Source organism: Oreochromis aureus, linkage group 20 (assembly GCF_013358895.1).
Source record: "Oreochromis aureus strain Israel breed Guangdong linkage group 20, ZZ_aureus, whole genome shotgun sequence".
NCBI classification, from domain to species: domain Eukaryota; kingdom Metazoa; phylum Chordata; class Actinopteri; order Cichliformes; family Cichlidae; genus Oreochromis; species Oreochromis aureus.
The window spans coordinates 18,398,177-18,424,973 of record NC_052961.1 but is presented as its reverse complement, the minus strand read 5'-3'; the positions used below and the strand labels follow the sequence as shown (position 1 = coordinate 18,424,973).

Sequence of the window (26,797 nt, the reverse complement as noted above, 5' to 3'; positions counted from 1 at the left end):
TGAAGCTCACGGCTGGTCACCTGTGGATGTTTCGGGCTCTGGTTGCCTAGGTGACCCTCTAAAATATTTAATACCAGTTCGTACGTAAATCAGCTGGATTGTTCACTCTCAGTGGTAGTCAGTTCAGTTATTCACCTGAAAGTTGAGGAAAGTTTATCATCCATGTCATGTTACCAGCAGTTATGCCTTTACACCATTAATTTTATTCACTTTCTGCAATCTCCACTCACCAAATTGCTTCCAGTCTTGAGGTAGTTCACCTACATTATGCCCACTGTCTTTATCAAAACCAGACACACAAGTGGTTTGGTCCAAATAGCAACACAAAAGAAGCATTTCACTGCTCACATTTTAAAGTTTTTATTTCCCTTCATGGAACAGGAAGGTCTTTTATCATTAGCCGAGCTTTGTATTGGGTTCTGTTAAGAAAAAGCCTTCAAGGATTTAATATGCCCCAAAAAAATGCTGGATCCATATCGGCAGGTGAGAGTATGAAAAAATAAACTCATGCTGTCTTCTTTAGGAAAGGCAAACAAATCTAACAATGGGAAAATTTTCCAAGTCGGATAAGCACAGGTTGATAGCACTGATGTACTCACTGTCACAGCTGATGACCATTTTAAGGGCTTCCCCTCTCTTCGATATATGAGTCCAAGAGTAAAAAAAAGAATCTCAATAAGGCTTACCTATGATGAAAAAAAAAAAGAAGAAGAAGAAAAACAACAGCTGCGTGCCTCATTACTGGACTTTTAAATGGTATGAAAGCATAATAGGTATACTCTAAATACTTTAAATCATGTAAACTTAAGGTTTAAACAGTGCGAAAATGGCTGTGTTATAAGATAAGATAAGATAAGATAAGATAAGATAAGATAAGATAAGATAAGATAAGATAAGATAAGATAAGATAAGATAAAATTTTATTAATCCCTCGGTGGGTTCCTCTGGGAAATTTGGTTTCCAAAAGCACAGCACCGACAGAAGTTACAGAACGTGAGCAGAATAATATATATACACATATATAAATACAGATATAAATAGAATAAATAGGGATAGGGATAAGAATACAAGGGAATTGCACATTTCAAGTATTGAAGTCTATTGCACCGTTGACTATTAACAAAAGTGTTGCACAAAAAGTATTGCACAGTGAAGTGAAGAGGCACTACAGCTTAGTTGTTCCCCCTCCTTTGTCCTCCTGTTTCCCCTCCTCTCCCCTCCAGAGAGGAGTTAAACAGTCTGATGGCGTGTGGGACAAAGGAGTTTTTAAGTCTGTTGGTTCTTGTCTTTGGGAGAAGCAACCTGTCACTGAACAGACTCCTCTGGTTGTTTATGGCCGTGTGCAGAGGATGCACAGCATTGTCCATAATGTCCAGCATTTTTTTTAGTGTCCTTCTCTGCCACTGACACCAGAGTGTGCTGCTCCCACAGCATCAGTTTTTCCAGCCTGGATGAGTCCTTCTTTGCATCCCCAGCACATCACAGCAAGAAAAGTACTCCAGCAACCACTGACTGGTAAAACATCCTCAGGAGCTTCCTGCAGATGTTAAAGACCTCAGCCTCCTGAGGAAGTACAGTCGGCTTTGGGCTTTTTATACAGGTGCTCTGTGTTGCATGACCAGTCCAGTTTGTTGTCCACCCATAGCCCGAAACTTGTACTTGTTGACCACCTCCACCTCCTCTCCCTCTATCTGAACCAGCAGTGAAGGTCCACTCTGGACCTCCCGAAGTCCACAACCAGTTCCTTAGTCTTTGAGGTGTTGAGTTGCAGGTGGTTTGTGTGACTCCATGTGACGAAGTTCCTCATCAGACTTCTGTACTCCTCTTCCTGATTATCCCAGATACACCCCATGATGGCTGTGTCATCTGCAAACTTCTGAATATGGCATAATTCAGAGTTGTAGCAGAAGTCAGAGGTGTACAGGGTGAAGAGAAGAGGGGACAGCACAGTTCCCTGTGGTGCTCCTGTGCTGCTGACCACAGTGTCAGACGTGATGTCCTTCAGCCTGACGTACTGTGGTCTGTCAGTGAGGCAGTCGGAGATCCAAGCGACCAGGCAGGGGTCCACCTGCATCCTGTTCAGTTTTTCCTGGAGCATACAGGGCCGGATGGTATTAAAGGCACTGGAAAAGTCAAGAAACAGGATCCTGACCGTGCCTTTTCCCCCATCCAGCTGTGAGTGGGCTCTATGTAGGAGGTACAGGATGGCATCCTCCACTCCGACATCCGCCTTGTATGCGAACTGTAGTGGGTCCTGGGCATGTTGTACCTGTGGTCGGAGGAGGTTGAGGAAGAGCCGCTCTAGAGTCTTCATAAGATGTTACGTCAGTGCCACCGGTCGGAAGTCATTCAGCTCATTGGGCCGGTTCTTTTTGGGGACCGGGACGATACAGGATGTCTTCCAGAGGGCGGGCACGCTCCCCAGTCGCAGGCTGAGATTGAAGACTCATTGTAGTGGCTCCCCAAGTTCAGCAGCACACGCCTTTAGCATCCTAGGACACACCTTGTCTGGGCCTGCTGCCTTTCTGGGGCGAAGCTTCCTCAGTTGTCTCCTGACCTGATCCACTGTGACACTGGGGATGATTGGAAGGAGGGGGAAGATGAGGTGTTGAGAGAGGGGTTGGAGGAGGGGTGTCATAGTGTCAGGAAGTGTGGGGAAGCGAGGGAGGTAGGAGAGTGGGGAGAGGGCTCTGTAGTAAAGGTGAGGGTGGGGGTGCTGTGGGCTGGTCAAACCTGTTGAAGAAGTTGTTGAGTTTGTTTGCCTTCTCCACAGTCCCCCCCACTGTGCTGTTCTTGGTGTTGTGGCCTGTGATGGTTTTCACACCATTCCAGACCTCCCTCATATAGAGATTGACAGACCACGTGACTTTCACGCATTGCATGCCGGGCACTGGTGGCAAAACAATCAAAGCAATGCAGCAAACGCTAGCATTTGCAGCACCGCAAAACGTTCATTCTCCGGTTCCAATAGCTTCTTGCTTTTTCTTTGCCCCCCAAAAAAGGTATGTACAAAAACGAAGGAGAACAATGCCGGTCCGTAGAAAGACAGACTTGATGAAAAGTCAAAGAAAAGATACGAGGAAAAAAATCAAAGGAGTGAAAGGGTTAGACCCTTACGAGCACACAGAGTGGACAAAAGACGTTAGCGTGCTGCCCAACTTTCACCACGCTCATATTTATAATTATACGGTTCTTGGAGTGAGTGCATACACTCATGAAGTTTAGTAACTTCAGGTCACTGCAACAAGCCCAGGTACAGTTTATCGACGGATGGGTACAGGACCTTGAAATGCACCGTGTAGAACGAAAGACCATCGTACGTATCATAAGTTTACCAGTCTCACAAATCGCCTTCATAAATACACATTCGTTAACCGTTTATTAATATAACCTTTGAGCTCAACGGTAATTAATTAGTAGTGGAAATAATTTCTGGTACGCATTACAGAAATGTAGCAGTGACAATAATATAAGTATTATAAGTATATAACAAGAATAAAAGTATATGTTTTTGTACCATGGTAATAACAGAAGCGAAACGCAATATTCTGTCAGGACAATTCACTATTTATGCACAATAAATAAAGGAGCATAGCGCGACAATTTCTATTCAGCGCCAGACTTGCTTGTAACCTATATCACCAATTATGTTATGAAAAATGACGTATTAACTACTACAAAACACTGACCTTTGTGGGAATGCTTGGAGCAGACTAACATGTGAGCTGGAGTGTTCTGGGACGTTATATTTGGTCTTCGAATGGCTGCAATCCAGGCCGTCCGTCGGCTCTTTGTTACTTCGGAAACATGGCTTGAACAATTTCTCTTCAACGACGTAATCCGATAACAACTGATCTCTTTACCCGTCGGCTTCCCGTGGCTGTCATGCGACCGGCTATTGCAGTTAATAATACAACAGCTTCTTGCCATTTTTTGTGTTTCTTTTTATCGCTGTGTAACTGATTTCAATTGAAAGCCTGCGTGCGCTAGTACCGCTTGCCACGAGTTCCCAGAATCCTTTGCGGTTTTACCCCTGAATGACATCACATTTTCAATCTCTATTGTTCCTCTCCAACTTCTTGGCATTGTTTCACCTCCTGCTGTGCTGCTTTCATCTCCTCCTTCACTTTGCTCCTGAAAGCCTTCTTCTTCATGTTGAGGACAGCTTTGACTTCCTGTGTTACCCACGGTTTGTTATTAGGATAACACCGTACCGTCTTAGCAGGGGCGACCGTGTCCACACAAAAGTTGAGGTAGTCTGTCAGACAGTGTGTCGCCCATTATGGAGGCACTGTTAACCTCCGCTCCACCATAGCAGCCATAGTCACCCCTCCTTAGCATTTTTCACACCTAACCAACCCCAGAGTGGGGCGTAGTTCAATAGTTTGCTGTCTGGGGTTTCCCCCTTTAGAAGGAGTCTCAATAACCACGGCCCAGGCAGTTTTGACAGTTACAAAAACCTCCACACATACACAACTTACAAAAAGCTCTAAAAGAGCTTTGCCACCTTTGGGGAAATGCCCACTTGGGCCTGAACTCAACAGTGGGGGGTCAAAATTCTTGAGCGGAGAGAGACCCTTCTCAAGTTTTCACCTGTGTTTTTTCTTCTAGGCCCCATTTGCAACCAATATAGATTTCTCATTAACACTAAAATAGCACCAGCTTTTCTTCTGAAACTAAAGGAATTTCATTTTCCCAAGAGGAAGAAAAAGAAATAACACTGACACACAATCCTTCAGTTCCCTCATTTTTCCTCTCTAGGTCTGTCAAGAGATAGGTAGGATGTCTTTCTGGTCAGTGCCAGGGGCTCTGACAATGATATGGTTCAGGTCAGAGAGACGCTGTGGAAAAGAAAAATTACGTACAAGCAGATAGAGGCTGAGAAGGGAAAACCATGAAATGGGAAAACAAATATGGATAGACTAGGAAAGAAGAGAAATATCAAAGAGACTGTTGTGATACAGGAGCCTGGAGGGGCCTCATGAATGCAGGGTGTGGTTGATGGGACCTGTGTGTTTTGTTTTGTGTTCAGTTTTACACTGTCGCATTTCCCTTTCTTTTCTATGATTGAAAAGTAACAGACATGAATTCCTTGTTGCAACAGACCATCAAAGTTTTTTTACTATTAGTCCATGAATTTCACTGAACTGTACACATTTTCTAGGGTTGGACAGCAGAAGCGTGCAACTATTTGCGCAGTCAGCTTTTAAAGACAGGGATTTTACAACATCCCTAAAAGAGTTAACGAGTTATTTACCCTAGCTTGCCTCCATAACTATGCTGCACTACTAATTATATATTTTAGAGTCTGTGTGGCTAGAAGTAGCTAGAAATGACTCATATAGTGTAACAATAACGGCAATCAATGGCCCTCCTGACCTTACATATGACTTCAACTCTCACATAAACTGTCTGAATCAAATGGAGGCTTTTTCCATTGTTTTATATAGGCCATACACACATGGATGCATGAAGAAAGGAAAAGAAAAAATGAATGACACTATTGAACGTTTATTAAAAGTGCCACTTTTTTTTCTGTCACAGACGCACGAGGAAAGGGTAGGCACTAGGACCTGCTGTGAGCCAAACAGCGGGGAGGGAGAAGCTTTGGGACTCTAAACTTTTAGAGCAGTTCAAAGCAGTTCCCAAAGAGTGTGGGAGGGAGACAGACAGAAGTGGATTCACAGCTTTAAACGTAGGAGCGGGATTTTGAGTTTGGGGCAATTCTTCCCCAGGCCTGGAGAGAGTGAGGTGGAATATAGCAGACTTTCTGTGGAAGTTTTTACTCAGTGGGGAGAAAGAAAAAGGAGCATTAAAGGGTGGTGAGTCCTACCTTGCTTTTTTTTTTTTTTTTTTTTTGGTTTCTTTTTCTTTTTATTAAACACTGTGTAAATATGTGGAGCGTGTATCCACACATGGCACAGAAGCAGAATTTATTACAGAAACTCTGATAGCATGTTGTTAAATGTAAGTTGAGCCTCTAAATTGAGATTGAGCACAGCCACTTTTCTATAGAGAGGGGGGGGGGATTTCAGCTGACTGCAACATACAGGAGCCACTATTAAAAGTTTACCAAGATAATGTTGCTGATGATTGCATTTCTGTGTCATGTTAATGTTGTGAGCCGGGTACAGAGGTTTTTCAGGTATTTGCAGATGCAAAGATCAAACGGAGGAGGGAGGACAGGGTGTAGAAAGAAGGAGAGAATAGAGGTGAGGAGTAGAAAAAAGGGGGTTCTTCAAACTTCAATGGGAACCCGTTTACTGTTCAGAAAACTCCTGGGACATCAGGTTACCTTTTCTTTTTCTCGCTCTCTCTCTCTCTCTGTCTCTTTCTCTCCCCCTCTTTTTTCTATCTGTCGTTCTCTCCACTCATGTTACACAATTCTCAAAAGACTTGCAGATTCTGATGAGCTCCAATGTCCAATATGAAGTATGTTGAGGGTATCCTCACACCCGGGTGGGGCTTGTTGTTTATAAGGTGCGCTACTAATCATTTTTTAAACTCTTTAAACTAAATTTTTTTTAAAAATGTGGTGTGTGTGTGTGTGTGTGTGTGTGTCTGTGCGTGTGTGTGTATGCAAGCAAGCGTGGGTGCTAAACACAGACCTCACGCCTGCCACTCCTACAAGGGAATTCCTTTCGGGGTTTGACAGGAGAGGAATGTCACTGTGAGCCAACGATTACACACACAAACATTAAACAAATCAACAGTGTCACTAAAGGCTTCACCTTTGTCATAAACGTTTGGCTCTCTGTGAAAAACATACATTCATTTGTTCTAATATAATGTGTCGAGGATGGTGTTTGGTTGTGGTCCATAAAATTACCAAATATCAACATTGATATATCGATATAGATATCATATAGATAGGTGTTATGTTTTGTCACCCACCAACTTACCTGTATTATCTGCTTCAGCAGCAGTGTACTGTATTTATGCACCTATGTGTTAGATAAGAAAATAAAAACAGCTGAGGTTACTGTAGATTGAAAGGAGTAAAGAAGTAAAGTTTCTTTGAAAACAGTAAAGTTATAAGTAAAAGGCTGATGTGTACTGGAGGGGATGTGATTGCCTTCATCTCCTCTCTGTTGGCCCTCTGTTGGCAAAGTGCTGCAGCAACCTGACTATATATCTTACATGACATGCTCTTCTTTATGGTTAACGCAGGAGGACTGAGCCCAGGTTGAGTTAAAATGAATGTTTTGTAAGTTAAAAATAAAAATAAGATGGCCTGTGTTCAAACTTCAGGTCTAAAATGTGTTCTCAAGGAAGACTGGTTCTTTTTATGAAAGGGAAATCATAGTAACTGTTATTACTGATTATATCTAGAGTGCCTTGTTGACCTAGCTGCCTGTCTGCCATCTATGCAGACCGACCTGGAGACTTGCTAAATTTAAAACGCCAATTTATGGCATATCTCTGTTTTTGCCTTTTGCTTTTTCCTTTTTTTCCTCAAATAATTTAAAAACAAAAAGTGTTTCTACGTGTAACTTTGTTTTCAATTGAAACAGAAATGGTTTTACCCTGTAAATCTTTCAAACCTAGCAATGCTAAAAACAACTTAAGCCATATGAACTAGTGTTCGTATATGTATGGAGGGCAGATGGACAGTGCTGTTTTCCCCCGCAGACAAAGATGTCTGTGATTATTCATGACCCTCTCAGGTTTCCCTTTGAAGCTGAGTTACAGCTTTCCCTATGTTAGCACCAGTGTGTGCAATTGTGTATGTGTGCATTAGTGTGTGTGTGGGAGGGAGACCGTAAGAGAATAACTCTTTACAAATGAACAAGTATTAAAGTACTTAAACAGTGAAGAGGAACATATTAATGTAAAGCAATGAATAGCTTACCCATAAGGAAACATACTATATCCTAGAGTGTTTTTTATGTTACAGGTGGGTTATTTACCCAGAAAAAAAATAACCGTATTGACCTTTTTAAAGTTACATACCAGTGTAATACCTTCATCTCTTCTTGTTCTAAATGCTTTTATTTTTATCATTTTGTCAGTTTAAAACTCACACCACTGACTTTGTTTGTTATTCTGCTTGCTATGTGGACAAGTGACATAATGTCACAATCTGAATCTGCAGTCACTCGGATTTTGACAAGAACAGGATCCACCCTTGAAACACATAAAGGAGGGAATGATGTGAGCTGTCTAGACTGAATGGTTGTACAGGACACCTGGGCAAGGGAGAGGCTGTGACAGCACACCTGTACTGTCAGTTTATCTTTGATTCTTTAACCCGAGGCCAGCGACAAACAGCTCTTAAAGTGACTCTAGATTTGCAAACACCATAAAATAAACACAATTTAAGTTGGGGTTTTTTTCAATGAACAATGAAAATTCATCTTTATTATATCTCTTTTGATGGACATGGCATCTTTAGTTAAAATATCAGTTGCACTTTGATTAATAACATGATTAAACTGTGTGCCAAGCATTAGGATTATTCACACAATAATCTGCAGGCTAATATAGGATGGGAGTTATGTGACGTAATTTAGGTGACGTTTTAAAACCCACAGCTTTATGCTATTTCAGTAAAAATACCATATCACCAGATTACACTCAAGTACTACTTGCAGTACTAGAAAATCTGGGGTGGTGCCAGTTGGCAACAGAATAATTAAAGGTTTCTTCACACTGAATGATAATGTCTTATCAGACCACAAAAGCTGGAGGCAGAATAATCACAATCCTTAATAATCCTACAGTTAGATCAGTGGTTAATTGCCCAATTAGTGACAGGTACAGATTTTCAAACACCTGCATTTACACCTGCCCACAAGCGTTATCTGCACACCTGATCAGCCTCTGAATTGCTTTGCAAGACTTTTCCATGCTTCATGTTTCTTCATGCATCCTTTAGAGTAACACTTTTCGTAGCATTACACAATAAAAGCTCCCAAAAACAATTTTTAATTTGTTTTTAACTCTTGGACCAAGAAATCAATTTGAACCCATACTTACCTAAAGTGGTAATCTTGTGCGTATTCTAAACCCTTATGTATGCTACAGTGTGGTCAAAATATATCATTGGTGATGTGAAGACGAGATTCCTTGATATAAAGGGTTATTTTATTATTTTACCATTATTTTACAATTTAGTAAACTAGCAGTTTTAAGGTGTAGGTTTTGTTAAAACTGTTTAAGTCAAACTTTTACTTTAAAAAATTACTCTAATAACTAAAATTTATTAGGTGAAGGAATCTCGTTCTTTCTCTATGAGTAATGGTTATGCTCGATAAAGCAGAAGGAAGCATCCCTCTTTCTCGATAATTCATGGGTCAGAATGTAAACCCAGGGCGCTGGTTATCTTTTGGGTCAATACACAGAGTCGGATGAGAACATCTGGCGTAAAGTAAACTAGTTGAAGGGTCTGTCTGAAATCAATGGGAAAGGTAAAAGGTCAGAGTTGGAGCTTGAGGTTATACCTCTGTGCTTGTGTAGGAAAAGCAGGATCTGGAGGCCACTGCAGGTCAGAATCCTGAAGGGACAGAAGCACTGAGCAGAACAGACAAAAAATATATATATAAAATATTGGAAATGTAACATCACCTTTCTGCTGTAATTCTTGTTGACATCTCTTTTACAAACATCTTCTCACAATGTTTGGAAGGAAACGTATTCAACAGAAATCACAGCTAACATTGTTTGACATTTGTAACTTACTGGATTTGAACAGGGCTCTTGTCAAACATGTGCAGGATTCTTTATATGGACCTGGTTTTCTGCCCCTTTCCGCTGCACAAAAATATGCTTCTGTGATCGGACTTTTTCAGAGATGAAAACTGAATCCAGTTGCAATTCTGTGTTGAAGATCTGAATTTGACAGGTGCTCCATCAAAGGGTTATGTCTGTGTGCTCTGCATTTTTTTTCCTGATCTCATTTCTATACATGTGAATGTGTACATAGTACTATATATACCTACAAAAAATACATCTAAATGTACTGACATGCCTGCTCATTCCACATAAATGCCTCTGTGACTTTTAGCTATGGCTTACTCTCGTTTCATGCATGTGCACGCAGCACAAACACAGTAGCTGAAAAATCGCCAGATTACGCTGGCCTTTCTTACAGCTATAATAACAGTGTTGTGGTCTTAATCTGTTGACTTTGTGCTTGTCTGATGTTGTGAATTGTTTCACCGCAACTCCTTGTTAGATGTGTGTGTACATTTGGATTAACGTGATGACACTGTCTCACTCTCACTTTCCTTTGCCATTATCCCAATTGGTAGTTTAACTATAGCTTGTCTGGACATGAAACTTGCTCTTGTTGCCATCAACAGAACAAAATACTTGGTCTCCTCAAATATTTAGATTCAGTACAAAGGCCTCATGAAAATAGCCGGAAATGTCCCTTTTTTTGTAACAATGTTGTTTTTTTTAATCTACACAAACATCTCTTCTTATAAATTTTAAAGAGATACAATTTTCTCACCTGGCTATCAGAAGCTATCATAATACAGAATGTAAGAATAACGGATACCAAGCCCAGCAGTGGGAGAATGGGGTTTGTTAATGAGTATGCACAAAGTGCATGTGTGTACATGTGTATGTACACATGTTTGTGTTGGATACCCTTCAAACACACCTTAGCCCCAAGGATACGAGCGAAGCCTCTCATTATGCACTCATTTTGATTATGCCGATTTCAGAATGCACAGAATGCATGAGGATGAACCACTGGCTAGTCATAACAGATTAGCCTCCTACACAGCCAGCAGAAATTAACAAGGTGTTGTTCTACTTATAGTTGTTTCAGCCAGACAGGATCCTGCAAAATACCAATACATCAAGGACTTTACAAGCAATTTTCTCTCTTTCAAACTATCTGTTTTATCTGTCATCGAGTTTTGTTGCAGTTAAAACTCAAGGATTAATGGTGAGTCCTCAGGACTTTTGGGGAGTATGACGCTGCAGGCAGCAATTTCTCTCTGCTGGATTCTCTCTTAAGCCTAGTATTAAGCTCCATAGTAAATATTCATTTATCTAAACTCCTGTTCCAAGTCACTTACATGCAAAAAAAACATACACGCACACACACATAGAGCTGTGCTGGAAAGTAGCCACTTACTCTTTCACCAGAGCTCTGCTCACACAGCAAACATGGCATGCTGCTAACAGACAGAGGATGGGCCTGGGAGGTCCCATGCAGACAGGTGGTAGACATCAGCCAGAGGGGAAAAGTGTGGGAGGGTCAGGAAAGGAGGGAGATATGAAAAGGGAGATAGGGAGAGTGAGAGACACAGAAGCAGAGAGAGAGAGTGATGACAGAACGATGTGGAGACCACACAGAATAGAAAATGGTTTGGTCAAGTCTTTAGTAAGAGGTGTCAGAGTACAATCAAACAAACACTGGGACAAAAACAAGATTCTTTGTACAATCTTGAGTAGATTCAGTGCACTTCTGACAAGGCTATCTATAAGAGTGCAACAAAATGGACTGCAGTAATCAGTTTTGTTTGGTTAACTAGAGACAAAGCTGGGTATCCTGGCTTTCATAAAATTGGTAAAGTTCAGCCTCAAATGTTACCCTTTTTGATGCATTAACAATATACAGCACTTATGCCTCTTTCAGGCATCCACTATTATCTTTCAGTCTGACTTCATGTGAAAGTATCTATGTATGATTGTGCATCATAGTCACTTTTAAAAGTTAATACTGCAACCTTACTAGATAAGAATAAGAAACATTAGAAATATCCACAGATTTCTATTTAAAACAGACCCAGTCTGAGTGCCTGTCATCACAACAGACAGGAATACGCTTTTTAACAATTTTAGCATTTTAACACAAACACTAGAGCACAGATGGATGGTGGTTTTAGTTGGGAGACGGGCAGACAGGCTTCCAAAAATCACCAAGTTTCCCTAATTGCTCTACAATATTACATATATCACAGATTGAGATGTTGATAAAATTGTTAAAGATTGAATCAGGAAGTAACAGCAAATCCGCTGCGTTTCTCATTTCAGGCAGGTGAGTGAACTTTTATAAGCTGCTGTTTACTGGCTGTCTGTTCCACTGGACCAGGCGTATAGCATATATCGGTTAACAATAAAACCATAGCCCCCAAATTTAAAAAAAAAAAACCCAACCTAATGCATATTTGCCAAACCCAGAGTGAGCGCTGCTTTCAAAACAGTGGGGCCAGTTTTTTCCTTATTATTATATTATTGCTCTTTTTTGAGGTGAGTTGGGTTGTGAACTTTCTGCCATTATCACCACAAGGTTTTTGATTAAGAGTCACCAGTCAACAACCCTCTGGCAACTTCTTGAGAATAACCTGTATTTCTTGACTGTTTGGTGTGTGGTTGCTGGGGGTTGCTGGGTGAAATTAGTCTCAAAGAGTGTTTTTGACTGCTTTACTAACAGTTTCACATGGAGGTGTTTGTTCCATATACCACTTTGGGAACAATTTCACCTGCAGACTACAAGCAACCTCCCACAAACACTCTCCAATGAGTCAGAAAATATACATTTAGGTATGTGTATATGGAGCTTAGCAGTTGATTTCACAGTGACAGGAACCACTCACAAATGATCAGGGAATTTCCCTAGCAACTGGTGGTTGCCAAGCACTTGCCAGCCAGTCTCTAGGCCTGTGTGACTGGGACCTAAATTTTTTCAATATTGCCTTTTGTTTTTAAATCTATAAAATATAACACAACCATTAGGCTTATTTAATATAGGTTATTAGCCTTATCTTTAACAGTCTTTACACACATTAAACTGGTAGAAGTTGGTGGAACTAAAGATGGTTAAAAAGTAAAAAGAACATTATTTTCTCTAATCAAATTACACAGATTCATCTACAGTTCTCCAGCTTATGGCTGTGCATTTATGTTCTCTAATTACATTAGGCTAAATCAATCACCTCTGAAGCGCTACACCTCTGAAGCCTACAGAGGCAGGACTGTGAGTGCGGAATATTCCATTGGTTGTGAATGAAGCTTTGCATTCAGCGGTGCTCTGGGTATAGATTGCTGCCAATGCCATTTGTGTTATTTTCAGTTTGATAGCTACAATCTCTAGTGGATAATATTATTACAATGTAGTCCATCCTCCTGCTTCTACTGTGGCTAAACAACTTAATCAATAAAACAACATTAGGATAAACTGTTTGAAATAAAGATGGCGACCACTGCAGCTAGACACCATCATACAAGTGAATTTTTTTGCATATTTTGCTTCTTTAGCGTCATGGAGCAATATTGGTTAACACTTCGCCCTAGACCCCAAAAACAAAGGCAATTAATCAGTTAAATCCAAAAAGTAGTATGAGACTGAAGTGGAAGGTATAACTATTCTAACTTGCAGCCAGCCTTTCAGAGTGTTTCCTCTGTGTTTGTTGACTATGTTTTAAAATTAATTTGAATTTATTTGAAGGGATGTAACCAGAACTACTTTCCATGTATTAAAGTTTCCTTTTAGCTGTCTGTCAAACGTGAGAACTAGTTATGTTTCCTGTGTCGTATATGCTACCATTACCAAATTCAATTAAGAATATTAAGAGAAAATCTTGTGTGCAAATCTTAATGTTTGACATAGCATATACTCAGTCTTACGTGACCACACCTGTGCTCATGGCGACAGACAGACTGCAACATAAACGATGCGTAATGGAAAATTTTGGTCTCTTAGCGAGCACATCTGTCTATTTACGCCCATGTTTCACTTTACGTTACGCTGAAATTTACCTGGATGACTCACTCTGGGCTTGCTCAGCTGCTGATTTGTTTACAATACCATGAGGTGGCAAAATTACACACATTTGTCTCCTCAGATACTGGCGTTAAAAATACTCTGCTAAAGGTTTGAGCACTAAGATTCAACTTCTTTACTCAAGTAGAAGTGTTAAAGTACAGGCTCTGGAGTATAATCAAGCTAAAAAAGTTGCTCTTTGGAGGACATTGCTACCAGCTAACTGAATCTAATGCCATAATAGTATCATACAAAAATAATATTAATATAAGGGAATACATAATTTATTTAAACTTAAATACCAATTCTAATGAATATACTCACCTTGAACATAATGTTATGAAGGACACAAGTAAAGGCAATCAAAGGAAATCTAATAAATGACTCTACTTGCTGTTGCATTTATTGTAGATGGATGATTTTACTTCTTCACCTAAAACAAAAATTTGGCAGGTGACAGTATAGACACGCTGGAGGATTATATCTCTCGGCTGGCCTGGGAAAAGTGTTCCCCCGGATAAGCTTGGCTGGGGAGAGGAGGTGACATTGGGTCTTAAAGCGGATGAAGATGGATGGATGGATGGATGGATGGCATTGGTTGAAATGAAAATGAAAACTTAGAAATACATTTTGTGTACATGTTGTGATCAGCTGACCTGTGCTGGTGTTTTATGTTGTGATCAGCCAAATGAATTATTAAGATATAAGCAGATCTTATAAGAGCTATCATCGCTGATTCCCCAGCTTTGACAGCATAGATCTAGTATAAAGGCAGAATTCAGTGAGTTAATCTAATCAAAAACATCACCTTAAATTTAATTTGATTTGTGCTACCTTGATGTAACATAACACTGTCCATGAACATCACAGCTGCTCCGCACATTCAATTCAGTTCAATTCAATTTTATTCATACAGTGCCAAATTACAACAACAGTTGCCTCAAGGCGCTTCATATTGTAAGTGCCACAATAATGCATTACTGTAAACTTCACCGCAATCCTGAAAACTAACCAGTTTAGCCTGCTCTCTCCCTAGCATTTTCATGCAACCTTTGAATAATAGCAAGTCAGTATATTTCAGTTTCTTTTGCAGGATTTCTGACAATAAAAATCTAAAAATAAAAAAATATAACTTTAGCAACACATCCTATGTACCGCCAATGTCTCTTTAAAAACATCTTAAATTGATGAGGACATTACATGTAAGCTTTAAATTTCCAATCTACCAACTTCATTGAGCATCCCTTACCTTTAAAAGTAATCTCTCATCTTTCTCTTTTGACCTCCAGTGATCTCCTTCACTGAGTGAAGTTGCGTCACATTCTTTTCTCTTCCTGGAAAAATACAGACACACTGTGTGGCAAACTGTACATATCTGTTGAGCATTTGTACTTTGTTACTTCCCACCTCTGACATCACAACACATCATTGTCAAATGGTCATAACCAGTGCCTTGAAAAAGTTTTTTTCCCCCTTCTTGATTTCTTACTCTTTTTCATATTTGTCACACTTAAATGTTTCGATTTATCAAAAGTAAAGATAAATGATGATTTCATTTATTGAAGGAAAAAAAGCTATCCACATCTACATGGCCCTATATGAAAAAGTAATTGCCCCATAAAGCTAATAAGAAGTTGTGCCACCCTTGGCAGCAAGAACAGCATTTAAGCATATGTGATAACTGGCAATAAGTCTTTTACATCACGGTGGAGGAATTTTGGCCCACTTCTTTGCACAGTTGTTTTAATTCAGTCACATTAGAGGGTTTTCAAGGACGAAGGGCCTGTTTAAGGTCATGCCAAACCATCTCAATTTGATTTCAGTCAAGACTTTGACTCAAAGCCACAACAAAACCTTAATTTTGTTTTTTAAACTATACAGAGGTGAATTTACTGGTGTGTTTCGAATCATTATCCTGCGGCATAAGCAAAGTGCACTTAAACTTTAGGGCATGAACTGATGGACCAGATATTCTCCTTCAAGATTTACTGAAAGAGTTCATGGTTCCATCATTAGTGGCAAGTCATTCAGGTCTACACCACCATGTCTGACTGTGGGTATGATGTTCTTTTTATGAAATGCTGTCTTAGTTTCACACCAGATGTAACCGGACACAAATAGTGCAAAAAGTTCAAATTTTGAGTTTGCCAGTCCACAGAATAGGCGGACCTCCAAAACTTTATCCTAATTTTTGTGCTTTTTTTTTGGCTCCTCTTATTGATAAATCATGAACACTAACTGGGAGTGCTGTTCACCACTGTTCCACGTTTTCTGCATTTATTTACGCTTCACTGGAGTTCCAAAGCCTTAGAAATGACTTTGTAACCTTTTCTCAGCTGTTCTTGAGTTTCTTTAGATCATTGGATTTTAGTCTAGTTAACTCATATATAGTTAACACATGTGCAACAAAAAAAATCAGTAAAAAGGGACAAATACATCTTACAACAGTGCATGTGTTTGCATGCTTTGTTTCGATCTCATATTGGAAGATGGATCAAGTCAGAGAATTTTTTTATCCTAAACCACTATTTGCCATTTTGATTAGATAATACACTAATGTTCTCCAACTGAATTAGTAACAACATGAGTGAAACTCTGCATGGACAACATAAATGGTGTTTAAGTTTTACTCTGACAATAAATCCGCAATATGATCTAACACAAGCCTGAAACTGCTGGTTTTCTGTTAAAGCTATTGAGAGAAGAGACAAAGTGATGAAACTCCACGTTTTCCTTTCTTTTGAATGCTTTGTAACTCCCCATTGCCTTTATTTCCTCCCTCTGACCCTGTCCTTGAACTCTTCTTTGTCTCAGTTTCTGTTCCACTATAAACTTGTCCTTCCTTACTTTGCCTCTCACATGCTCCTTTATGTGTGTAATTCTCTAGATATCTTATTGCCCATATGCATCCCGCCCTCCCATATTGCTGCCTCTCCCTATCCCTTGATGTATCTGATTCCTTCCTCTCCATCCTTCTGTCTTCATCGCCGTCCGTGGCCAGACAGGCATTCTTGCCTCTGGCCCTCCTCATGTCTCTGTGCTGCTGTGGGATTTTTAGATGCTCACCAGGAAGGGGGAGTTATTACCAGAGCCAAGCCAAAAGATTAAACACTTGTCACGAGAAGATTGTTGAATGTCAAGGTCATAAAAACTAGGGTTCTGGAAAACATGTTAATCATTGTGTTCATCCAGACTTCAAGGCTTGGAGGATCAGCCTCCCACGTCCACTGGTCCAGTGCAGGGAGAGGGTGGGTTGATTGGGGATGGGCCCATTATGTGGAGAAAAAGAAAGGGGGTGAAAAATGGAGAGAATGGCTTTCACTAACAAAACTGTGATGCTCTCACTGAGGTTTTGAGTGACTGCCAAAAAACTGTCATGTCTTGAACTTGGCTGGAATCGAGCAAACAAAATTTTAGTAAGATTATAGAATGAAGTATTTGAGCAGTGTGGTCAGAAACAAAGTTATAAAACTTGCTTAATACATCTCACCGATAGCTGAGAGAGTGAGTGAGCCAAGATTTTAAATTTTATTGAATAAATTCAAAGCTTTGTCTGGTACTTGTTATTGTGAGTTCAAGAATTGCAACACAATACAGCGATTCTCCTCAGTGGCTGTGGTCTAAGAACACCTTGGCTTTATATTTTGCTCTCAGAAGCGAACACTTAAGTCACAGTGAACTTAAGTGACAGAGTCGAGGCCACTCTCCCTCCCATCGATCACTGGTCGGTGCCCATATACGCCATCATCCATTTGATTAAACCACTTCCACTCCTTTTTGTTCGTCCACTCCAACCCATGTGGTCCTCCTTGTCCCAGTAATCACTTAATGTTTTTAAGGGTTTTTTTGGCACTGTGTGCTGGTACCCGTGATCGGCCATCAGCTCAAAGACCTCCTGGCAAACTTCTCGTTTCCAGACGCTCCATCTAGCTCCCTGAGAATAGTACCATAAGCTACTAAGCATAAAAAACATCTGCATCTCACGACGTCTGGTGATGTCATATTTTCGCATCAACTCAGCTTACAAGGAGCAGGTACTGAAAAAGTATCACCTGATGGAAACCTCTGAAAACCGAGTGGAGTCAAGCCAGCCGAGAAGGTAAAAGTGGAAGGGGGCTGTTGGTGTTCTTTTTCAACCAAGTTGCTTTGTATCAGAGGCGAATCACTCAAGTTGTTCATTAATAAATAATTTTTTTTGCATTGCTAACATTAATCTCATATTTTCATTGACAGGGGAATAAATGACAGCCCTGTTTGTACAAACAAACTTGTTTCATTTCAAAGCTTCGATTTGTTACTCACCCTTTTGCTTCCAAATACAATTACTGCTGGAATGAAAGTATTGTTTATTTTTTAGGTTCCTTTCACGAACACCACAATGATTCAGTCTTTCTTATTATTATTATGAATCAGTGTTCAACTTACTGTAAGACATCATGTGACAACAGTGGAAGGGTTGACGTCGCACTGTAGCCACGTCTTTGCTTTGTCTCAGGTTTACCCGTAAATAAAACATGACTCTGGAACAAATGTTGTCAAGAGATGAAATTAAATGTGTTGCTGCACGAAGTTTCGGCAACACAGATGAAAAGACTTTCAGGTTCAACAGACCTCAGAGTATAGGAAGAGGCTTGGGATTCTTGGAACTGTTGTTCAGTATTTTGGTTGCCCTTAAATGCCCCGGGGCGTTGTTACATTGTGACATAATCTGTGACATAAAGTCAACTTATGTATGTTATTGTGCCTATATTCTGTCGGATACATTGTCAGCTTTTATTTGTATTTATTTGTATTTGTATCCTCTTGACACAACACTTTGACATCTACTTCTCTTGAGTAGTTTAATAAAAGTGTAAAAGTGAAGCCATATGCGGACACAAAGCCCAGTTATTCCAGTTCCAAGAAAAATTCATTCCACAGGAAATGCTAATAGAAATCCTGTTGTCCTTGTGTTTGGTGAATATAAAAAAGTCAATCACTTTAAGGCTTCTGAAGCAGAAGCTGATATATATATTATTTTATCCCATAACAAAACATTTATGTACGCTCTGACTTCAGCGAAAGTTGGAAAGAAGAAAGAAACTCTTTCTGGATTTTATCCGAAAATGGTTGCGTAACTTTCCCCAAAGACGAGAGGATAACGGTCTGACCCTGTGCTTTGCACCTGCAAAGAAACAGCCATGTATTCAGGAAGTTACCTCTGGCTTTTAACTGTGAGAGTAAAGATGAACATTAGGTCAAATTCCAGGAGCAAAAAAAATAAAAAATGGAGAGACAGATAAATGAAAGACAGACGGAGAGAAACAGAAACCCAAAAAGGCACGAAACAGCGGGATGAAGATACTGGCTCTTTGCCAGTTTGTTCCCTTTAGTTTCAACACCGTGGCTCCCCTCTTCCCTGATATTCTCAAGATGCCCTCGGCAGACATACAGAAGCTTTTATTTTACAACAGCTGATGGCAAAAACAGCTGTGCAAACTAGAGTATATTCCTAAAGAATCATTTAGGTGCTATCCTTTGCATGGTTGCTTATCAATTTCCATTCCCCACTGCATAATGCTGATGTCATTTACAGTCCTCTAATACTGTAGCTGAAATGTTTGCAGAAAGCCCAAAGCTATGGTATATTTAAGAGGTTTTTTGAAGTACTGAGCCAAATGTTCAGCTGGTGTGATTGCCAGCATGCCTCTCTATGGCTGCCAGCACCATTTAAATGAAAGCTCAGTCTTTTGATAGCTACTCATTTGTGGAGAAATACATTTTAAAGCTGTATGTGCTGTGTTACCTGTGTATAGTTAAATCCTTGAATATTTTATTGTTAGACATAGTAAACCGATCGAGTGAATTCAAGTTCATGTTGAGACCTTATACTGTGTTTTTCCATACTGTAGCAGTTGCCAGCTCCACATTTTGCACACCGAATGTTCTTTTGTTCTCCATATCTCGCATCATTTGTCATCCCTGTGACGAGTAAAGTACTTTAGCAGGTTGTGTGTGCCTACAAGTTTGACACTACCTGTCTCGTTCTTCCTGTGTCCTGTGGCTAAAGCGGCAAAGTTTGGTGTTTGAAGTATGTCTGATTTACAGCAGATGCTATTGTTGTCCATGTAATGACTTTTTAACATAAAGACCAGGGGCCGGTACAGAGAGGAACAAAGGTGCAGAACAGTACGCCACACAGGCTTTAAAAAATGGCATCATCATAGTAAATGGACAACTGAACTATCATTAAACTCCTCTAATATAGTTTTGTTTTTGTTTCTGTTGGTGGTCTATGGTTAAATGGCTTTATACAGCCGATTTGAATTACACCGCTAATGCTTAGTTAAGACAACTTAAAAGGTAAAGAGAATGAGCAAAAAAATAATAAATAAGAAGGTCTAAACTGGAGGACTGACAGTGCCAAAATGCATCACCAGATACAACCTGACAAACCAGGAGAATGACAGAAAAAAAGTGTGACAAACTGGGAACAAGTAATACACTCTGATAATAAGATAATATGATTACATTGGTAAGATAAGGCCCACTGTGAGACAGCAGTTCTTGGAGCTGTCTGTGGAAACAGTCTTAAAACTTTTAGCATGATAATAATCTTAAATTGGCGCCAACCGAAATCAGGAAAAGCACAAATGCCACAGAGAAAACAGAAAGAAGAAGTCATCTTGTCAGTGATCTAGGGTGAAATAACTCATAACAATGCTGTGTCTGAAATCTGGAAGAAATCCACACTTTTAACGCATAAGAGATCCAAACATTCTTTTAATTTTGGTGACTGCTGGATGTTTGCTGTGCCAAAATATAGGAGTTTTAACATGTTTCCAAGAAAAGACTCACAGCCTTCCAAGAACCATTGGGGAGTGTAATTTAATTGTTATTTTAACACGCTGCATGACATCATTTTACGTGACAACAACTAGATTCGTGGCAGGTTGTTGTATTGGTTTCACATGGCAGCTAATCTAAACTGTGACAGACTTTTCCTTCTGTAGCTGAAACATCATGAATGGAAGCAGCGTAAGTATTATTTCAAACCACTATGTTATCAGCGAGTGTGTCGCTGTGAGCTGAAAAGTCCAAACTCTACTACAACTGTGAACTGTGACAGAAAGACTTTCATTTCAAGCTTTCTCCAAAAAGCAAGACTTGTTTAGATTGAACACAAACTAGTACAGTTTTTTAAACACTGATAACATTTGTAGAGGAAATAAATATATCTTCAACATTTGGATGTGTGTAAAAGGAGAGAGCAAGTTGACCTGGCGGTCATCCTGCCTGATAATTATTTCCAGTGGTTGACAGCAGGAGGAACTGTGCTCCACTGGGTTGATGAAAGACACAGAAAAACTGTTTACCTTTCTCTGTTTTGCTCTCGGCCTCTTTTCTCTCCTCCTCCCTCTATCTCTGCCGTTGTCAGTCTCTCTTTCTCACCCCCTCATAATCTATCGCCGCTGTCATCGCTCTGAGAGAGCGGCGTGTGTTTGTTTGACACGCTGCTCCTGCATATCTTTTAACAAGGACATGTCACTAATAACTAATGTATCACACAGACAGGAAGACACCCTCGCTAACTGTAAACTAACCCCAGAGTGATGGCAGGCGATGCTCTCGTGCCTTGTTGTTTCACACGAGTATGTAATGCGGTAACCTGTAGTCTGATCATTAGATCATCTTGTGGACTAGCAGACTAAAAAAAGAGAAAAAAGAAGTGTTACAAAGTCAGTACCAGTAACTGCGTGGCTGGTTTCCACTGTCTTTGGCTACATATTTGGTCTCTAAAGTCTTTTTTCCCTTCCTGTTGCCCAATGATTAGTTTTCTAGGTCACAACCCGGCAGCTGTGTGACTAATGTCATCTTTTCCACTTGCTTTCATCAACTTTGGCAGTCTGGTTTGACCAGGTAGTGCCATGTGGTGCGTGGAACCCCAGCATGTGAAACTGATGGATGACTCAACAGAAAATGGCCTTGATTTACTATCTGGCAAAGCTGGCCAGTCAGCTTATTGTGAAAAAAGGGAAGCTCCTTATATTGATGGATGAATCATAAAAGAATATTGAACAACGGTTTTGTTTATACACCAGTGTATTAATACAGCATGTGTAGTGTCTGGAAATATGAACCATACAGTGTCTGTCCTTTCTCTGGTTTGTGGTTTAACGGTTTTGGAATGCCTCTGTCATTACTTGGCCACAGGACTGTCTCCTTCTAGCTTTGCTACTCTTCAAGGTACAACATTTTACTTTTTATCACTACCGCAACGATCTTCCTTCTCTGGTGTTTGATATAGGGTGTTAGTACCTAAATCCTAAATCTAGGATACTTTTTTCCAGGCTCAGTCCACACGTGGCAAATGTGGGCGATGTTTTTAAACTCCAGTGTAGATTCTAAGTAATATCTGCTGTAAAACGCAGTAGTGCTTACACAGAATCGTAAAACAAACAGTTTAGGGAGGAGATGTAAATCCTGCACAACCTTCAAGAGAATAACTAGCTTGTGTGTGTGTGTGTGTTTGTTTTTCTGTGTATGGTATTTGTGCGAGAAGGTCAGAAAGATAGTCAGGCCGATTCTGATGCAGTGCTGAAGTAATTCTGTAAGTCAGAGGTGTTCTCTAAACTGCTCTGACCTCTGTGCTCATGCTCTGCAGTGTTTACGCTGGCTCCACCAGCATTAAACATAAGCCACATATTTTTAACATTAGGATCCTTCACCATAGGCCATGCAAATAGCGAGCGGCACATCAGCCTGGATCAATCAGCTCGCTGCCTGTTTGGTTCGGCTCCATGTGTGCAGGGTGTGGGTGTTTAAGTGTGTGTATGCTTGTGTTTATTGAAGCTAAAATACAATGCAAAACCAGTAGGTATGTTTTATAAAACTATAGCTGTTTCCATCATCCGTGATTACTTGATTGTTTTACTGATCAGCTGCCAAACTGACTTTTTGGCAGTGTTTGAATAAGTATTAACATAAGACGTCGTAACAATAGCACAGCGTAAAAGTATTGGATGCTTGTTAAACCCTGCATTAAAAGATTTACACAAGTAAAGGGTGTGGATTTTACCTTCAAAAGTTAACAATAACAAAAACAAGAGTATATGAAAAGCTTTGTCTAACCGCAGGAAAACTGTAGCGGTAATACTTGAGTAAAGAGCAAGCTCCGTAAAACTGCACTAAATACAGTACTTGAGTAGTACTGCATCATTACCTTTTACAAAACCAACAGCAGAAAACATGTTTAAAGAACATTAAAAGTCAAGGACTTTAACATTCTTAGCTTGTGGGAAAATACCTGAAGAGTGATTTAAACCTCTTTTAGCTGAGCTGATATTTCTAATGGGAACAGAGCCAGTGACATTTTGATATTTTTCAGCTGTTTGAAAGGGTACATGGACGCTGGTCTGTTCAGCAAAGCCGCAACACTGACCTCTTCTGGTTGTTAAGTGCTACACTGCAAGGATTACAGCACAACTGGTTTTTGCAAGAAAACTGTAAAATATCACAGGGAACAAAAATCATGTTTTTTTTTGTTGTTGTTGTTTTGCAAAGATTATCATATAGTACTAATCGCTTTTTCTAATGTCCTTGTTTCTATAATCTCCTTTCAAAAGGCTGCGCCTCCCACACCAAAGTAGTGAAACATGTTAAGTTAAATATTTACAACACTAATAAACTTGTGTTCCAGCACCAAGCAAGCAAGGTGAAACACCAATATAAGTTTACATAAGAAATAACAGTAATACTGTCACACCAGCTTCCACTGACCTCTGTGACCTACTGGGTGTTTGTGTGGAAGGAAGTGGGTGTATTCACACACAACTCGACGCTGTGCAAACTATCCATAAAAACAGCATTATGTGCATGTACACATGCAGATGCATGGCTTCTGTTTCTAGAAAGATATTTAACTAGGTCTGTACGTGTGCATACGTGCCCACATCCTCTATTATTAGTGCATAAGTTCACTATGTAACGAGTAACACTGGATGAGGTGTTAAATGCCTCACATTCCAGTGTACGGAAAGCGCAAGCTCTTAAAGTTAAACATGGTGAGTGTGTGTACTTGGCATGAGATAAGGTTAGGTAATGATAAATTGTGTATGTCGGTAAAAAAAAAGGGTGGTAAAAAAAAAGGGTGGCAGGTTTGCGGGGCTGTCTAAATAAACTAAAGCGCTCTGTTAAGCATGTTTACATTCCTGATTGCTCTCACTCTGAATGGGTTTTATTTAGGTATGCCCATCTTGTCCCTTTGCAGGGCACTTAAACACATACTCCTTTTGAGTTGGAGGTTTGCCTTTAAGATTACTTTTCCTTTGATTTGGTTTGATCTGAAAAACGATAGCTCCAGATGTATTTATGAAAATGTCAACGCGTATTATATCTGACTAAAATAACATTTGCACAAGTATTTAGTGTGTATTTGTGTGTCTTTTGCAGAGCTGTAGTTCACGGGGTCCAGATGGCAGGCATGAGGGGCCCGGCCTGCATTGGAGTCTGGCTCTAGAGTCCACAGGGGCTCACACTTCAACTGGACACATTCCACAGGTACACATAAACGCTCACCAAAGTAACACGTAAAAAACAAGACATACTCGAGCAGGACCGAAGAAGTTCTCAGTGAATCAGAGCAAAAAAGTCAAACTAAGAACATAACTAATGCCCTCTTAATGACAACATCAGTGATTATGAGTGTTAGATGTCAGAAATACAAAGTAAAGGTAAAAGTGTTACATTTTCCAAGTGGATTGCTCACTTAGAAACAATTTATCAATCCTTTCTGTTATTTTATTTAAGTGCATTTCAATGAAAAAACATGTGAAACTGCTCACTTTAGACATTCATATGACATTATGTCAATTGTGTGTTTGGTTTAGGACGTGTGCCCATGAGGTCGTCATCACTGGTCCTGCTCCTCCTGATCGGCGTCCAGGCTGTACTGAACATGGGAGGTGGATTGGCCCGGAGTGCCGGGGCACCCAACCACAAAGTAGGACAGCAGACGGCAGCCAATCACAGAGCAAGACAACAGCAGACAGTAGCCAGGGACCATCTTACTGAAGAACACACTTCAAAGCAGCATCATAGGACCAGCCACCACAGGACCAAGAGGCCTCATCGGGCAGCTTTAAACGCAAAGGATAGGAGCCCTCTTGTTGGGCACACTACATTGGATTCCCTCCCTGACCCCTCCATCCCAGTGGTGGATCCAAAGCTCTTCTCCAAGAGACGTTACCGTTTCTCACCTCGTGTCGTCTTCAGTGAGGTTCCACCATCACATGATGCCCTAGAAGGTGAGGGCTATGACATTGATGGAGTTAGAGGGGTGAGGGTAAGGCGCCGAGCAGGATCACGCACCATGCACCGAGGAGAGTACTCGGTATGTGACAGCATGAATACCTGGGTGAGCAACCTGACAAAAGCCACAGACATGCACGGAAACGAAGTGGAAGTGCTGCCCAATGTTACAATCAACAACGTGGTGAAGAAACAGTACTTCTATGAGACCACCTGTCGATCCCCTACTCAAAGGGGTTTTGGAAGCGCAAATGGAGGAAAACCCGGGGGTTGGGGTGGAAAACAAGGTTCCAAATCAGGCAACTCGGGCTGTCTTGGCATCGACAGTCGCCACTGGAACTCCTACTGCACCAACTCACATATTTTCGTAAGTGCCCTCACCATCTTCGAGGAACAGACAGCCTGGCGTTACATCCGCATCAACGCCGCCTGTGTGTGCGTCCTCAGCCGGAAGTCTTGGGGAGGAAGACGGGGGCGCTGACTGAGGTGGTTGACTCCCGACCACCAGACTATGAACCGAGCACACACATTTCTCATTAACAGCCACTGCAGCTTTATTGCCAATACTGTAATCCTTTCCCCCACATCCAGACAAACACCCCCACTGACCAAAGCATCCAAACAACACACATACTTAAAAATGCAAACACACACATCCACACACTCGAACATCTGTCCAGCCCCTCGGCCCCCCGACCCTACCTCAGTCAAAGAAGTCCTGGTTGTTTTAACTTATGAGGACTGCATGTCATATTTATGGTTTATACAGTCAAATATAAAATTATATACAGTATGTGTATATATACAAAATGAATTCAAGCTTTTAATGTTGATGTTATTGTTGTTTTTGTGTTGTTCATGCTGTTATTTATTAAACACCTCAGTACTTGCCCGGTTTGTTGTGTCTGTTTGAGATAATGCTGACCGTCACACCTCTGTAGGTCTGATCAAGGAGCTCATCTTTTAGCTCATTGCTTTACCATTTTAGCTTCATTGTCATCATCTATAATCCATTGCCAAATTTAAACCAGCCATTATAAACAGGTTTGATAAACCTGTCCATATCCTACAATTGTGTCCTTCCTCCCTGGATGTCCCAAATGTAAGTACATCTTCACCTCGGTGTTTAGCTCATGATAAATTCAAAAGCAGTAACCTTCGGGGAAACAAACAAGACACTAAACTTTATTTGATGTACTTATGTTTTCTTTTTTTATAATCTTTGCTTATATTATATTAAATATTATAAGCATATTCACATATAACAGTTAAAGTGGGGAAGAGAAATTTCAATATGCAACATGTACAGTAACATGGGGTTTCTAACAGTCATTGTCTTGTTTAAATGATTCCCACGTGCAACAAAAAAATACAAAAGCTAAAAGTCACAAGCCCAGACACTGAGTCACCTTAAATATTTTCCAAATATTGTTACCACATTATTATTATTATTATTATTATTCTACTCTATTTTCTTTTTTGTTCTTTTTTTTTATTCCCAAATTTCTGGTGACTCATGTCTCTGCATTAAGATATTCCAGGAGAGAGAAAAAAGCAGAGGAGGCAGTAGAAAGACTTGTATGTGAACATCGATGCCTGAAGGAATGTGATTCATTCCATGCAGGCACGAGAGACATGCTTTGCATTTTATACACACAGATTTATTAGCTGTGATGTTCCCAGTGTTCCCAGCAGTAGTGGTGACTTCTCATCAGCTTGGCATACCAATGTAAACACTACGGGAAGTCTCTGTGCATTTGCACTTGGAAGGAATGAATATTGCAT

At 40.3% G+C, this 26,797-nt stretch overlaps 1 protein-coding gene across 1 annotated transcript; it reads left to right on the top strand.

Moving 5' to 3' along the window:
* Positions 1-5,660: 5,660 nt before the first annotated feature.
* Positions 5,661-25,903, top strand: ngfa (nerve growth factor a (beta polypeptide)). The gene is made up of 3 exons (XM_031753246.2): positions 5,661-5,822; positions 24,155-24,262; positions 24,592-25,903. Exon 3 carries the CDS (start codon positions 24,603-24,605, stop codon positions 25,491-25,493), a length of 891 nt encoding a protein of 296 aa, XP_031609106.1. The 5' UTR covers positions 5,661-5,822; positions 24,155-24,262; positions 24,592-24,602; the 3' UTR covers positions 25,494-25,903.
* Positions 25,904-26,797: the final 894 nt, after the last annotated feature.